The following is a 17,097-nucleotide window of genomic DNA, read 5'->3' as shown; positions in this document are numbered from 1 at the left end:
CCCGTTTGAAACGTGGTAGACCAATAGGTTCCAAAGATAAGAACCCTTGGAAATCTAAGAAAGGTGCAAATCAAATCGAGGTTAAGGAAACCATAGGCATGGCCGCGGCAAATCCTAAGGTATCAAATGAGGTTTGGGACGCTCAACCTCAAGGTCCTGAAGGTATTGATAATAATGAGATCTCAATAAATTATATCATGTCTGGAATTCAATGGAACCGAAAAGATGTCGACATCGATGAAATATTTGCATACAAGGTAGTACTTGAAATAAATGAGGATCATGAACCCAAGTCTATATTAGAGTGCACTCAAAGACTAGATTGGTTAAAATGGAAAGAAGCCATTGACGTGGAGTTAAATTCATTAAAGAAAGGGAATGTGTTTGGTCCGATCTTAAGGACACCATTCGATATAAAGCCTGTGGGACACAAATGGGTCTTTTTAAGAAAGAGAAATGGGAATAATGAAATCGTGAGATATAAGGCACGACTTGTAGCACAAGAATTCTCTCAAAGACCCGGAAATAGATTATGAGGAGACATACTCCCATGTGATGGATGCAACGACTTTTAGATTTTTGCTAAGTCTGGCTATAAGTGAAAAACTTAATTTGCGGCTAATGGATGTAGTGACCGTATATTTATATGGTCCACTGGATAATAAAATATATATGAGATTACCAGAGGGTATTGAGCTCAAAGATAAGAATGGTTCTCAAGAACAATACTGCATAAGGCTAAACAAATCCCTTTATGGACTGAAACAAAGTGGGCGTATGTGGTACAATAGACTAAGTGAATACCTAACTAAAGAAGGCTATAAGAATGATCCCATCAGTCCATGTATTTTTATAAATAAGTTTGCAAACAAAGGGTTTGTAATCATCGCAGTATATGTGGATGATTTGAATATCCTAGGAACCTATGGGGAAATCGCCCAAACAGTTGAATATCTAAAGAAAGAATTTGAAATTAAAGACCTAGTTAAAACTAAGTTTTGTTTGGGATTGCAGCTTGAGTACATAAATGATGGAATCCTTGTGCATCAAATGGTATGGACCAAGCTCACCCATTGCCTAGCCCAATGGTTGTGAGAAGTTTAAATTTGGATAATGATCCATTTGGTCCAAAGAAGGACGATGAAGAGATTCTCGGTCCGGAAGTGCCATTCCTCAGTGCTATAGGAGCGTTAATGCTCTTGGCTAGCCACACTAGACCAGACATTTGTTTTGCCGTGAACCTCCTAGCAAGATTTAGTTCTTGTCCGGCCCAAAGGCACTGGAACGGTATCAAACATGTGTTGCGTTACCTACAAGGATCATTGGATTTGGGTTTATTTTATACTAACTATAACAAAGAAGGTTTAGTTGGTTTTGCTGATGCAGGTTACCTATCGGATCCACATAATGCTAGGTCTCAAACCGGCTATGTATTTATGCATGGTGGTACAACAATTTCATGGCGTTCAATGAAGCAAACCATTGCGGCCACTTCATCTAATCATGCGGAAATTTTGGCTATGCAAGAGGCCAGCCGTGAGTGTGTTTGGTTGAGGTCGATGACTCAACACATCTGATCAGATTGTGGCATGGCCGACGATAAGGAACCAACCGTCATATATGAGGACAATACCGCTTGCATCGCACAACTCAAAAAAGGTTACATCAAGGGAAATCGGACAAAGCATATATTACCTAAGTTCTTCTTCACACATGAACTACAACAGGCCGGAGAAGTTCAAGTGGTGCAAGTTCAATCTTGCGACAATTCAGCCGATCTCTTCACCAAGTCATTACCAACATTAACATTCAAGAAGCTCACGTACCAGATTGGGATGCGGAGACTTAAGGACTTTTAGTGATGCTTGGAACAGGGGGAGTAATACGTGTTGTACTCTTTTTCCTGCACCATGGTTTTGTCCTAATGGGTTTTCTTGGTAAGGTTTTAATGAGGCAGCATCCCCAAGCGTATTACGGTGATCTCTTAGCATTTGCACGGTTATATCATCCAAAGGGGAGTGTTGTAAATCACTTAGGATGGATCTCCATAACCGGCTCATACATGTCCTAGTTTGTAAGGCCCATGGCCGTAGGACCATTGCCTATTTCCTATTCCTAGTAGGTTTTGTACTAAGGGTTTATCCATCCCTATATATATGTAACACTCATTAGATTGATCAATAATAAGAAGAAGAAAATACAACCTCTTGTTTCTTCTCTAGTTTCACAACAGAATACTCAATTCTATTATTACTTCTTTATTTGATTTATTCGAATTAAAACAAATAAGTATCTGTTGCGAGCAAAAACAATTTAAATGGACTAGGGATTCGTTCGAACACGTGACCTCCCAGGCATGAGAACCATCTCTATTGCCACTTGACCAAGGATCCATATTATGAAAAATGTGTCAAGTTTTACCTTTACATCGAGAAAAGGATGTTACATGAGTGATGATTTCGGATCCGACCCGGGATCCGTGCATTTATCCGTTTTAGGTTAAGTAAAAGTTGATTATATCCCTATCGAAAATAAATTATTTTGTCTTAGCCACATGCGTTCTTGCGTTATCTTGTTGAATAAAGATAATTTTTCCGACATCCTCACTAGGCCATTTCTCACGAATCTGGGGAAGAACTTCTTCAAGCAAACATCTTCTTATGTCGTCTCTTTTAACTGATGTAATGGGTTTTATTTCCATAGTCCCAGCTTCACTGTTTATATTCCGTCTTTGTGCAGCTTGAAAAATGACAAAAGGAAAAACCCCAATCCTTCCAGAAAAAGTTTCGATTCCTTCATCATCGAATCTCAGACATCATAACTTTTCCAATGAAGTTCTTACTTTGACATGTCCGTATGGGGTCTTCTTCTTCAGGAAGTAGATAGTAGTTCTCTTTTCTTTTGGTCATATAGAACCACTTTTCATTCTTATGCAAACTGTTGTACATATCAATAAATTTTGGTTCATGATTCAAACTGCTAGGATCCAACATTGATAGGCAACACCGTAACCTAGCTACCTTGTTTTCTTCTTTTAGATGTGGTTTCAGAGCATTGGAATGACGTCGTAGAAGACCTTCTTTCACATGTTTATATAGTGTTGAGTGACTTATCTCAAGGGCTTCAGCCAACGTCCTCAAAGTCGTCCGTCGATGTAGAGGTGTATCAATAATTCGTTGTATGTCAATAGGAATTTTCTTGCGCCCACATCTATTTTTCCTTCTTTGGGACACATCAACCAATACACCAGCGGGAGTGGCTTTAGCTTGTCTCTATATTCTTTGAACTGTTCGAATATGCATCCTCAGTAGATTTGATACCTCTCTTTTGGTACTTTTAACCACTTTTCCATTCACACTCCTTTCAAGTAAAGCGTTATAGACTGCCCACCTATGAGCATTACTGTAATCCCTTTTATTTCTAGCTATGATGGCACTGTTTGCGTTAAGACCTCCTCCAAACGGTTAATTTTTTATAAATCAGAAAATGTATCATCAAAAAACAATGCATACTTTTACATTGTTATTTCAAGTTAACAAGAGAACTTACTTTGGTCTCCAACTAAGTGATCTTGATTCTCTTCATTTTCGTTTGGTCCTAGTCCAAATGGAGAAAACATAAATCGACATCAGTAATACTACATATTTCCCAAAAAAAAAGACAGATAATGATTCAATTTACCTTGGTCTCCAACCATGTGATCTTCAGTTTCTTCGTATAGCTGCTCGACATCTAATTCTATTATTTCAGAATCCTCTTCCGTCAGACTCACGTTGAGGTCGATTACAATGGTACTTTCAGAAGATGCTATAATCCTTACCGTAGGATCACCACTTTCAATATTTGTTTCCTCAGCCACATGATCAGTGTCACCTTCCTCTCTAAAATCTCCATTTTCAGAATCATGATCTTCACTATTCGCTGGAATGGTATTCAAATCAAAGGAATGGTTTTTATTGTTTCAAGGTGAAAGGTTTAAATCAAAGTTAGCCACTGAGAATGATTAGTAGCATGAAATGTTACAAGTACTATATAGACATGTCAATCATTTTTTTACTTGTTTTCAAGTGAATTCACTTCGGATTCAACTGATTTCGTTAACTAAATTGTAGATCTAAGATATATCATACTATTAAAGGTTAAAAAAGACAAAATCTATCAGTTTTTTTTTTGTTTTCCCGATTTTAACACCGATCTTGGCGAAATCGCGGCGGAGCACTGCCGCCGAGCGCTTAACCGGCGCCTAGGCAGCCTCGACGGCCGCGTTTTTGAACAGGGATAATAACTAAACAAATGATACTAAAGATAAAAGCAAGAGAGAAATATAGGAGGAAGTCATTCAAAGGCAAAATAGTTTTCATTTTATGGCAAACTTGTCAAAATATACTCAAAAGTACACTATGGTGAAGAAGTATGTATGAGTGTAAGACTATCTTATGAAAATGGATGTATATGCAATTGTCTCGAAAAAAATGAGAAGAAAAAAAAATAAAGTAAAAATAAAGAGAGTTGAGTATGTTGTAATTTTAAAAGTAAAAATATGTGTAGCAAGAAGTGAATGTAAGTTGGGAAAAGTGGATATGAATGCTATTTTATTTTTGAATAATAATAAAATTAAATTAAAATTTATTATATTTGGTAGATAAAATCATATACATAAAAGTAAGGTTTTGGTCTCTCCTTAGTGGTTGATTTTTATTTAATGCTTTCTAATTTTTTTTATTAACTTTCTAGTTTTTGATTGTTTTAAACAATATTTAAGACCAATTAATACAATACATTTAACTCACACATTAAAATAAAATTATAACTGAAAATAAAATCTCCTCCTCTCCCACCAATATCAAATGTTGTTATATCTCTATGTGTTGTAAGAGTTTGATTATATATTTTAATTTAGAAAGTATTATATATATTTAACATGGTTTACAATTTTAATTTTATTTATATAAAAAATAAAATGTTTCTTTTATATTTCTTGCTTTTCTAATCTATTCATATTTAATTTTTTAAATTTCCATAGTTAAATTTAAATGCACATATGTTGGTTTTAACAAAAAAAAGTCAAGTTTATTTGAGAATTAGATATTCCTATTCATTTTATTAGTCCATTTGACATTTAATTTTAAAAATTTAATATTTATTTTTAATTAAACAACACATTTTATTATATACATTAATGCATACTTTAAATTCATTTTTTACTACTAAATTATAACTGAAATTACATAAATTGTGAATTGACTTTTTCTCCTCCATTCATTTTCATTTAAACACTCTATTAATTATAATTGTAACTTCTCTAATTTAATTATTTTAGAAATGTAACTTCCATCACTTTTTATCCTATAAATAACTATTCTCACATCCTCCTACGCCATATCCCAAATCCTAAATATTTTCTTTGTTTTTTAGAATGTTCTTGCATACCCAAATATGAGTTTGATTATATTTTTTGTTTACTATATATTTTACATTGTTTTGAATTTTATTGTTTCTTTGTTTTATATACTTCTCATTTTCTTCTTTGTTTTCTTATATTATTTTGATTTAGAATACATATGTATTCTTATATGTATAATAAATTTTTGATGACCACAGTAATATTTTGGTTATAACCATCTCATAATAAGGGATTCAAACTAAATAAAACATCTTAAGTATTTATTTTAGATGTTTGATTAGTTCTTACAAATTCATGTATATTTATTTTATTCTTAAAATTTGAAATGTTCTCATGAACGAAATTTTTGTAATATAATTCTCAAATCAATTTTTTTTTACCTCTCTCTTACCTCCAACAAAATTGTAATATATATATATATTAGAATACTCATCATTATATTTCGTATGTGATTCAACATATAATTATATAAAATTCATAATTTTGAAATTTAATTCAAATATGCACTTTAAAGATTTTGCTATATAAAAAAGCAATTTGATATTTATTTTCTTTCTACCTTTTACTACAAGGATGAAAAATTGAAACTAAGCCTAGCAATATAACTTAAATTAAGGGGAATATAAAAAAATTGTAATATAATTATCAAATCAAGTTTTCTTAACTCTCACTTACATCCAAAAAAATTGTAATACATTTATTTTAGAATAATAATCATTATATTCAGTTTGTGATTCTACATATAATGATATAAAAATCACTATTTTTTTATTTAATTCAAATATAAATATTTTTCTATATAAAAAACAAATTGATTTTTTATTTTCTATCTAGCTTTTAATTACAACAATTAAAAATTTTAACTAAACCTAGCAATATATCTTAATTTAAGATTCTTAAGGGGAATATAAAAAAGTTTTTTTTTATTTTATTTTAAAATTTTGAATGCACTTCATATGATTTTATAGGAAAATATGTATTTTTTACTTTCAAAATAGTTTAGCTTTTAATTATTAAATACTTTAAATTATCTGTTTGTTTATATAAAAAACTTAAATTATATATTTAAGTCACATAATAAAATTTCGTTTTTATTATTAATAATATTTTATTATCTCAAATGCTTAAAAATACTAATGAAAATTATTATCAAAATTGAACAATAAAAAATAAATAACTTTAAAAGATATGTATAATATATGTATGATTATATTTAAATAAGTTATATATTTTGATATTGTATGATTTGAATAAATAAAATGTCAAAAATGTTAATGATATTTAAATTAATTTGTTAAATTTTTCATATGATTATTAAATAAATTTAAATTAATTAATACATTCTATTATACAATATCCGGCGCAAATGCACGGGATATTATCTAGTAAAATAAAAAACTAAGCCACTAAATAAATAAATAATGGGCCTCATGTTAAAGCCTGTTTAAAATTTTAAGTGTATTGAGAGAATTGAATACGTAACTATATATAGTGTTAAAAGAGTCCTGAACCCTAACAATTTCTCGTCAGCTCCGTTTTTTCTTCCTCTTCCCCGCAGCATTCTCCGGAAGAGTTGTTCAGGTACGTTCCCGTTAGCTTAGACATGTTAAGGAACCACACTCTGAAGATAATTCAACTTTCTTGTGCTTCAATTTTCTGTTTACTTTTTTTTTAGTCTTCTCAATTCTGTTCTTAGATTTTGGTAGAATTATGAATCAGTTGTTAAAACTATGTTTTCAGATGACTAAGTTACAGACTCTGATAAGTCATATGTTGATTAGTATCGTTCTTTTTATTGGTTTTGCTAGACTTCGGGTTTGATTGGTAACAAAAACAAAGCTTTACAAGTGGTACTGTTTTGAATTTTTACCAATAACAAAAACTTTACCAAAAACTTTATTAAAATCTTTACTCTCAGCTTTTTGATACCGCTTTTATGTACAACTTTTTTTTATAACTTTGCACTATTCCGTAACAGTTTCAGTTTACAGCTTTTCGGTACAGCTTTGGTTCCTTTGTCAACCACCCATAAGACATTGTTGATGGCAACCATGATAGCTGTAAGTCACATTTTTTTCCTTGTAAATTTAATAATTATTCTTTACTGTTTTATGACTGTTTTCTTGATTGATGTAACAGAATGAAGCATTTAGTGGAAATCTAAGACGCCAACTCGCAAAGCTCTTTAGTGTGTCTCTTAAATTAACAGTCCCTGATGAACCTGGTGTTGAGCCATTGATTGAGCCTGGCAAATTTGGAGATTACCAATGGTTTCTCCCTCTTTCCACTTTAACTCAATGAAATTTTTTAAAGTACTAATTTTTAAGTTTAGGCTCGTTGTTGTATGCAGTAACAATGCAATGGGATTATGGTCTATAATTAAAGGAAAGGGTACACAGTTCAAGAGTCCTCCTGGTATTGGACAGGTTGGTTGGTTTGGTCTTGTACAATTTTGTGGCTTTTTTTTGTGTGATGTATCCGCAGATTCTTAACCAACTCTTTATTCTGTTTTCATTTTCACCTAGGCCCTTATTAAGAGTCTCCCTACTTCTGAGATTGTGGAATCATGCACAATATCTGGACCTGGATTTGTTAATGTTGTACTATCATCTAAGTGGATGGCTAAGGTGCTCCTGTTGTTTTATTAGTCATTTTCTAGTCCTCGTATAAATCTAACTTTATGTTTGTTATAAATTGTTTTTCTAATCTATCTGCAGTGTATTGAAAACATGCTTATCAATGGGATTGACACATGGGCGCCTACTCTTTCTGTTAAGAGTGCTGTAGTTGATTTTTCCTCTCCGAACATTGCGAAAGAAATGCATGTTGGTCATCTAAGATCGACTATCATTGGTGACACGCTAGCTCGCATGCTCGAGTACTCAAAGGTTGAAGTTCTTCGCAGAAACCATGTTGGTGACTGGGGAACACAGGTAGCTACTTTTCTGCCCTACAAATGATTTTTCTTGACATTGAGTATTTTAAAAAGATATCAAAGAAATAAAAGCCGCTTCTCTTCTGCAGTTTGGCATGCTCATTGAGTACCTCTTTGAGAAATTTCCTGATACAGATAGTGTCACTGAGACAGCAATTGGAGATCTTCAGGTCAGCTTCCTTGCATCATATGCCCTCCCAAGCTTTAAAGTTCTTCTTATGTGAAGAACAATTAACCAAAGCAATTTAGTATTAACTTTATTATGTCCTCTGATAGTTGTTTTACAAAGAATCAAAACTTAAGTTTGATTTGGTGCCAGAGTTTAAGGAAAAAGCACAGAAGGCTGTGGTCCATCTACAGGTAGATAACAATTTTCAATTCTCACTGATGCATTCTTCTGTTATACAGTGTATTAATTAATATGCTTTTAGTTGCAATAAATAACTCACTTGTCTATTTTGTTTCCTTTGTTTCTTCTTTATAGCGTGGAGATCCTGTTTACCGCAAGGCCTGGGCTAAGATTTGTGAAATCAGCCGAAACGAGTTTGCCAAGGTTTACCAAAGCCTTCGAGTCGAGCTTGAAGAAAAGGTAAAGGAATAGTTAGGGACGTAAACTAATTTTTTTGAGACAGAATGTGAAAGAGATACATGAATGGATGATAATGAAAGATACATTTATTAATGACAGGGAGAAAGCTTTTACAACCCTCGTATCGCTAACATTATTGAGGAATTGAGCAGCAAAGGGTTAGTTGAAGAAAATGAAGGTGCTCGTGTGATATTCATCGAAGGCTTTGAAATCCCACTCATTGTTGTAAAGAGTGACGGTGGTTTTAACTATGCCTCAACAGATCTGACTGCTCTTTGGTGCGTTATCTTTATGTTAAAATCTAGACTTTAGTAGCAATCTTTGGGAAAAAAACATCTCATAAATTCAAATCAGGACTTGATTTGAACTTTCATATTGTTCGCTGGTGGTGCTAAAATCTTTCTGGCACAGGTATCGGCTTAAGGAAGAGAAAGCTGAATGGATTATATATGTGACCGATGTTGGCCAGCAGCAGCACTTTAATATGTTCTTCAAAGTGGGTTTGATGAATATTTTACTGTTTTCACGTCTTGTAAAATGTGATCTTGATTGAAACTGTCAGTCGTAACTTTGGTTGTCTTCTAACTTTGAATCAGGCTGCCAGAAAAGCAGGGTGGCTTCCGGACGATGATAAAACTTACCCTAGAGTTAACCATGTTGGTTTTGGTCTTGTCCTTGGAGACGATAACAAGCGATTTAGAACTCGGTCAACAGCGGTAGTCCGTCTAGCTGATTTGCTAGATGAGGCCAAGACTCGCAGTAAAAAAGCCCTTACTGAGCGCGGTATCTAACTTTCTCTTATCATTCAAATTATTTAACTTGGCTTATTCATCCCTTATATGTTGTTTATCTGTTTAGGTAAGGACAAAGAATGGACACCCGAGGAGCTGGACCAAATAGCCGAGGCAGTTGGTTACGGTGCTCTGAAGTAAGTATTTATCTCTATTTAGTATCTTTTGGTTCTCGATGACTGTTGTAACCAAGGCTGCACAAATGTGATAAGTGACTTATCCTTTTCTTTAATTTTCTTTCAAGGTATGCTGACCTGAAGACCAACAGATCGACAGGTTATACTTTCAGCTTCGATCAAATGCTTAATGACAAGGTGCTGTAATGTTTTTGGAGCTAGTCTCTACATATATTGCATTATGGAGTCATCTACAAATGCTTATTAAATATTTTGTATCATATTTCATGAACAGGGAGATACAGCCGTTTACCTTCTTTACGCCCATGCTCGGATCTGCTCAATCATCAAAAAATCAGGCAAAGACGTAGATGAGCTAAAACAGGTATTTTTAGTACCATGAACTCAAACACCATACAAAGTCTGTGTAATGCGCAATTCTTCTTATGTTTCAACACTTACTCAATTGCAGACAGGAAAGATAACATTGGATCATGCAGCCGAACGGGCACTCGGGCTTCACCTGCTTCAATTCGCTGAGGTAAAACAACATGCTCATTTAGATTCTAACTTTCATATTCAGACTTCTTTTTCTTGGTAACAAGATGAAACGTTGTCTGAATGATTTGTAGACGGTTGAGGAAGCGTGTACCACATTGTTACCGAACGTGCTGTGTAAGTACCTTTACTACTTATCCGAAGAGTTCACGAAATTCTACTCCAGTTGTCAGGTGAGCATTCCCCAAAGTCTACTTGTTGTAATTGAGCCTAATATACCGTACAATGAAGACTCTAAAATCAAATCCACAATTGTTTTCATCTTTCTCTTTTAACTTTTCTTTTATACAGGTGAATGGCTCAGCAGAGGAGACAAGCCGTCTCCTACTTTGTGAAGCAACGGCCATAGTCATGCGGAAATGTTTCCACCTTCTTGGCATCACCCCTGTTTACAAGCTTTGATACGTTTTATTCTGATTCTACTAATTTTTTCCTATGCACAACTAGTGACAAAGTCTTTCTTCTCCCCTTGGATTCTCGGCTGCTCTGTCTCATGTCACTAAACTGATCCCGAAAGGGTTCTTTTATTATCTATTAATTATTTGAATTCGTATCTTATTGCTTCTTTTTAAAAAAAAATCTACGAGAACTAGACACTTGTCTTGTGATCTTTTATTAAATAAATGCATGACACTTTTATTTGTGATGTATTTTTCTTTTTCTATTTTTGCAATTTTTCAAAATTTAGGTGTTATTCAACATCTTTAATCCCATGATCAAACTAATCAATTTTGATAATTATGAAAATTAAAACTAAATAGTTACAAAATCTAGTGTAGATGGTTGTCTTGAGTTCTTTGTCCATTTATTTGACTGATACTATCAACCGTATAAAAATTAGAAAGCAGAATACTCGAAAAACTGACAATTTCAAAGCAACCTATGTCTTATTCAGTTTTGCTGTTTGACAATTTCAAAGCTACCATTAATGTAAGACATGTCTGAACTCGACGGGGCATCAAATTTCCGAGAAATAGAGTTAACAGCCTACATTATCATATAACATTCAGGGGTAAAATCCAAAATAAGAAACTAGAAAAGATTACCAAACAAAGACTTAAGTTAAACATTCAGAAACTAAATTATTTTGACATAATAACCATGAGAAGTTTGCCAATCTCATCTTATAGTTATTCCTCTTCTTCACTCACACTAACCATCATCAGTACTCTCTTACTCCTCGTCCGATTCGTCATCATCACCAGGAACCACTCTCACCTGAAAGAGAACCCGCACGATGATTATGCCTTCCGGACCCTCGATCTTGTAAATGGTTCGATAGAAAGCCTTGTTTCTACGTTCCACCGTCTCGATTTTCTTAAGGATTTTTGTTCCCAATTTGCTATTTAAAAAAAAATAAACAGTTAAAAGATGTTAAAATTTGGTTATATATATGCTTAAAAACAAGGGAGACTTGCAAAATTAGAGCCCTAACTTGAGTCAATTGCAATGTTAGACCCTTCTTTTTCTCTCTCCAACATTTGCCACTTTCTCCCTATTAAATCCTCGTCCATTTATTTTATTCACAAAATTGTCATTATTTCTGATTTCTTTGAATTTTTTGCAAAAATGTTTATTACATTCATATCCCCATCTTTTTTATTTTATTTACGGTTGTACCATTGCCATCAATTTTCCAACAACCATGAACAACCAAATTTGAAGCTCTTAAAACATCAACAACCTGAATTTGTAAGCTTAAATAACACCCAATGCTATGAGAACTTCATCTTCTTCCATCTACTCTCCATTTTAATCAAAGAAAATTTGCAAGTGCATTTATCTTGTTATATGTCATGATTCTTGGATAGTGATTAAATTGGCGCTGGGTTTCTTCCGTGGTGACTTAAGACGACGTCCTCGATGTTTAGACATTGTGAACAACCACCGTAAGGTTATTTTTTTCCGGTAGATTTCGTGATTTTTCTTGTGTTTTTGTCGAAATTAGACTTCATTTGTTAGTCCAACAATCATAATATCATGTAAAGTCTACTATGTGGTCAGTTTTGCAATTTAAAATTTATCGAGTTTCGAGCCCGTAGACTAAAATTTTAGTCTCCTTAATTTCATTTGAAAACAAAAAAAATATGGTTTAGCCTGCATTATAATATTTATAACGGATACTTTGTTTGCAGTCTACTAAGGTGTATTTTTGCAATTGACCAAATTCTTAACTTTTTAGTTAAGACTGTCAGACGAAGTCTTTGTAGGATAATAAAATAGTAGTCTATAGTGGCTATTTTTGAAGTTGACCAAAATATAAAAGCATTGACCGTAATATTATTTATATAAAATTAACTAGTTGACTGCTAAAGAAGTCTACTAGTTAAAAAATTAAAATTTGGCCAACCCCAAAAATGACCAGGGTAGACTGCAAACGAAGTCAACATTCCTGGAGACTTTGTAAGTAGTCTAATTGGTGAAAGTCAAACTTGGTCAATTGCAAAACTAACTACAACGAAATTTAATTTTTCTAGTTGACAGATAGATGAAGTCTACTTGTTAGCTAGAAGTCTACTACAAAGTCAATAGTTTGGTCAATTACAAAAATAACCATTGTAGACTGTCACTACAAGAAAACATGAAATTAACGACTGCACTATTAATCACTATTTAGTCGCTAAATAGTGTTTTATGACCAAATAGCAACTAAAACCAGTTGTCGTAAATCGTTAGTTGGTAAGAAAAATTAGTAATAAATTAGTCGCTAAATAGCGACTACATTACGACTAATGTTCACAGTCGTAAGCGTAGTCGTAATGTAGTCGCTAAATTTAACGACTATGTTACGACTAATTTTACGATTACGAACATTAGTCGTCAAAATTAGTGACTAATTACCGACTATAGTTGTATTATTGTATTTATACATGTTTGTATTTATATATTATTGTATTTATACAAATTATAAATATATATTATTAATTGTTTTAAATATATTTAAATTATGAATAATGATTTTTTGAATACTATATTTATTATTATAAACCATGATTATAAAAAACTGTATTACAAAATAAAATTAAAAATCATAATTAAAAATAAGAATACTTCATCGTCCTCAAAAAACATAATTAGAAAAAAAAATAAAAAAAAATAGATGAACAACTACATAATAAATGGTTTGTAGCACATTCTCAATTGCTTTGTATTCCATCATTGAAACCTAAGTAGTTCCCACTAATGTTCCCAGAGCAACTCATTTCTTCAAGTACCTTAAGAACAAACAAACAAAAAAGGTATCATGGGGACACATTTCCTAGTATCAATATAACAGAATTTCAAAATCGAACTAGAAATGAGAAACCATCGGGACAAGCAATTCACTATAACTAACATTTCCTCTAGCTTAAAAACTTGAGTGTGAATAAGAAGATCGACAATGGTGATTCTAGTTAAAGAGTGCAGACAAAACAAGTGTCTATAGATCTGGTTTACCAAATAACTCTTGACAAATTCAACAAAAAGCCTCACGAAAATTACAACAGAGGCTGCTAAACAAATGACTCTCTGACAGAATTAATAAAAGTATCACAGCAATAAGTAGCAAAGTAAATATATTGTACCAAATGAAAGTTTACCTTCCGCTTTGAAATAAAATTGTACATCATGAGCTCTGTCTAAGAGTGTGCTTGGCTGTGGCTTTCTCTGTAAGCCAAACATCATCTTCGACCTAAGAACAACAGGACATGATCAGAAATTTTCATTTTTAGAGACTGAAATCACCAAAAACAAAGAACCTTCAAGATATTATAAATAGTCCGGCTTTGGTTCAAATATAGAAAATAAGAAAGAGCAGAAAATAAAACATAAATAATATAAACTAAGGATAACAACTTTCATATTTAAGAAAGAGAAGAAGAAACTTACAACTGAAGCTGCAAAGAAACTCCAAAGCTGTGAAGCTTAGTGGTGTGACCATCCCTCTTTTCCTCACATAATCCAACAACCATATCTCAAGAATTAAATAGAAACCAAATCTTATCGGACCCAAAGTTGAAACCTTATGAGCTATTGAAGCAAATCATTGGAAAGTAAAATGAGTTAGCGAGCTTACGCAAGGTTGCTTGACAAAACAACAGGAAGGTTGTTGTGTGCAGAAATCTTATGAAATTAAATTGAGTCTTCCTCCATAGCTTTGATACATACTTGTACGTGAGTATTTTATTGTTGTTGAATCCAGAACCCAACAAAAAAAAAAAAAAAAGATTAACCAAAATTAACCAAAATCGGAATTAGAAATCAGAAGAAGATGATACAACATACCACGAGACGCATGTCTCAGAATCTCTCTTGAGCGGTGCTGATTGAGAAAGCTCGATCCATATGAGGCGAGATTTCTCGGCGTTGAGCTTTTTACCGCTGTTGACGAATCCATCGGGACGAGACCTCTTCTTTGCGACAACACTTCTACCATCACAAGGTCTAGGGTTTTCTATGATTCTTCTTCCTTCCATCATCAATCCCCTTATCGATTTCGGTTTCTCAAATCCCCTTCAAAGAACACAAACAAAAACAAATAAATGACTGTTAAATTTTTAGATCCAAACATAGGGTTTTCAATTGTCTTTCTCGCCGAGAAAGAAATCTACAGATCCGGAGGAATCAGAGTAAGAAGAGGAAGAATAAGATGAACATGAGAGGTGCTGGCGTCGCCGGTGTTGTTTCGAGATAAGTCAGATCTGTACCTTGAGGATTTCGTCGGAGGAGAAGCATGATTTCCAATAGGTGATTTCGATGAGTATATGTGGTTTACTTCAATGTTTTTGAGAAAAAGATTGAGAAGATGAAATAATTGAGTGAGAGGGAGAGTAAACGAGGGTTAGAGGAAGAATGAAATTTTGAGAGCCGCTTCTTGTTTTTCAGTAAGTTAGCGTCCGAGGGTAAATAAATTATTTTATTTTTTTAGGTCAACAATATGAGTCGCATATTAGTCGCTAAATTGGTGACTATTTAGCGACCACATATTTTGGTATGTAATATAATCATAAAATAGTCGCTAAATTTTGATTAGACTAGCGACTACGATATGTAGTCGTAAAAAACGACTGTTATACGACCAAATATTTATAGTTGTAAAATAGTCCCTAAATAGTAGCTACTTAGTTGCCAAAAATGACGACTACATATATAGTCGTCAACTATAGTCGTACAATCCATGTTTTCTTGTAGTGTGTAGTCGAAGTTAACTTTTTGAAACTTTCTAAGAAGTCTACTCTGTTATATGTTTTTAATTGCAAATCTGACCAAAAAACTAACAAAGGAAGACAACAAAAGAAATCAACTACCATAGTAGACTTCATATAGTGTCTGCTTTATTAATTTGTAATTGCAAAAATAGACCACACAAAATAGACTTCAAGGGAAGTATCTTCATAGAGGCTAGTTTATGTCTACAAAGTTGACGTCAACATGAAGTCTTCCTAATTTGAAAACCAATTTATTGCAAATTGGTGAATAATTTTAAAGATTTTCTTGTTGAATTCTTTGATATATGGTATTTACTTGCTTCTGTATGTTTTTGACATGATTATATATTATAAATATGGAGAAATCAAGTTTTTGGTTTTCATAGGCAGTTAGGTTACTAAATTAGACTTATTTAGGAAGTCAAAATGTTAGAGTTGTTTATAAAGTCTGTACAATTGAATTAGTCTTTAATTGGAAATTTATAAAAAAAATTTGTTTTTTTCTAGTGCGTACGTGTTATATCGGTTATGTACTTGCCTATGTATATTTTTACGATGATAATATATTATACTTTTTGATCAATCATGTTTTTGCTTTTCTTAGGTTATTAGGCTATTGAGTATTTAACTTGCTGCTTACTCTTTCAAGTAAATGGCGCAAATACCTTTGTTTTCGGAGTATGGTTGATGAGAAATGGGTCTTGGCATTTTGACATGGATGGATGCAAAGATGGGAGAATGTTTTTTTTTGCGACACGGTTGTACATACGCTGAGCTTGTTGAAATGGCTGTAGAAGATTATCTGATTGACAAAGAAACAGAGATTGTTCAATTATCGTATCCCTTAATAGAGATGATGCTTCAACGATTGCCCCAAGATACCCCTCCTGTCTATGTCACAAATGATAGATCAGTTCAGAACTTGATAGATTTTAGTAGTAGGAATGTTGTTCGCCTTTGCGTCTCAACGCAGTGCATGGATGGACATCCGGTTATGTCAAACAACTCTCGTTCTGTTGACGATGGAGAGCCAACAGATGAATTTGGTAACGATGTAGATCCAGGTGCCAATGAGTGTGCAGATGAATGTGCATAAGAATGTAATGAAACTGATCATACAGATGAGAAGCCGAAAGATGTTGATGACATGGATTTCGATTACAGTGAGCACGGGAAATTTAAAGATGAAGATGAAGATGGAGACGGAGATGACCTGGGACTAGATGCTGAAGAAGGGAAACCGTTTTTTGGTAGTATTCATGGACAGTTAAATAATCCTTCGATAGACCAACTGAAAGTAGGTCAATGCTTTGCATGCAAAGCTGACGCCATAACTGACGTGCGTTTGACCGCGGTTATGTTAAAATTCTCTTTCAAGATTAAGAAGTCCACAAAGTCTCGGTTGGTGGCAATATGCTCTGTGCCAGGATGCACATGGAGCGTAGCCACTGTGAAGAATGATCCAATTACTTTTTGGGTCACCAAATATCTGAACGTGCATACATGTTCTATTGT

The 17,097-nt window shown here is 33.4% G+C and overlaps 1 protein-coding gene and 1 long non-coding RNA gene across 5 annotated transcripts; one reads left to right on the top strand and one right to left on the bottom strand.

Annotated features, from left to right (window-relative positions):
- LOC104699930 (arginine--tRNA ligase, cytoplasmic-like) lies at positions 6,930-10,951 on the top strand. Of its 2 annotated transcripts, none has more exons than XM_010415330.1 (18): positions 6,930-6,985; positions 7,383-7,464; positions 7,544-7,674; positions 7,755-7,830; positions 7,930-8,031; positions 8,122-8,337; positions 8,429-8,509; positions 8,616-8,699; positions 8,824-8,928; positions 9,028-9,206; positions 9,340-9,424; positions 9,525-9,711; positions 9,787-9,856; positions 9,964-10,033; positions 10,131-10,220; positions 10,308-10,376; positions 10,468-10,566; positions 10,685-10,951. In XM_010415330.1, the coding sequence occupies exons 2-18, from the start codon at positions 7,447-7,449 to the stop codon at positions 10,793-10,795; spliced, it is 1,773 nt and encodes a 590-aa protein (XP_010413632.1). In that variant the 5' UTR covers positions 6,930-6,985; positions 7,383-7,446; the 3' UTR covers positions 10,796-10,951. The 2 variants fall into 2 exon arrangements, with proteins under 2 accessions (XP_010413632.1, XP_010413639.1); XM_010415337.1 differs by having other exon boundaries at positions 6,941-6,985; positions 7,396-7,464.
- On the bottom strand, positions 13,486-15,265 carry LOC104699916. Of its 3 annotated transcripts, XR_753468.2 has the most exons (5): positions 15,082-15,265; positions 14,660-14,887; positions 14,264-14,541; positions 13,975-14,066; positions 13,486-13,608 (listed from the first exon to the last, which is right to left on the bottom strand). It is a non-coding gene; the product is annotated as an uncharacterized LOC104699916 (long non-coding RNA). The 3 variants fall into 3 exon arrangements; XR_753469.2 differs by lacking the exons at positions 14,660-14,887; positions 15,082-15,265 and having other exon boundaries at positions 14,264-14,319; positions 14,451-14,630; XR_753467.2 differs by lacking the exons at positions 14,660-14,887; positions 15,082-15,265 and having other exon boundaries at positions 14,264-14,624.

This window comes from Camelina sativa, chromosome 1 (genome assembly GCF_000633955.1).
Source record: "Camelina sativa cultivar DH55 chromosome 1, Cs, whole genome shotgun sequence".
Lineage (NCBI taxonomy): Eukaryota > Viridiplantae > Streptophyta > Magnoliopsida > Brassicales > Brassicaceae > Camelina > Camelina sativa.
Note: the sequence above shows the minus strand (reverse complement) of the source record. Positions and strands in the feature narration are given on the sequence as shown.

Coding starts and splice junctions, on each gene's coding strand:
- LOC104699930 (XM_010415330.1), top strand. Junction 7,831..7,929: donor GTCCTCCTGGTATTGGACAG/GTTGGTTGGTTT, acceptor ATTTTCACCTAG/GCCCTTATTAAGAGTCTCCC. Junction 8,032..8,121: donor CATCTAAGTGGATGGCTAAG/GTGCTCCTGTTG, acceptor ATCTATCTGCAG/TGTATTGAAAACATGCTTAT.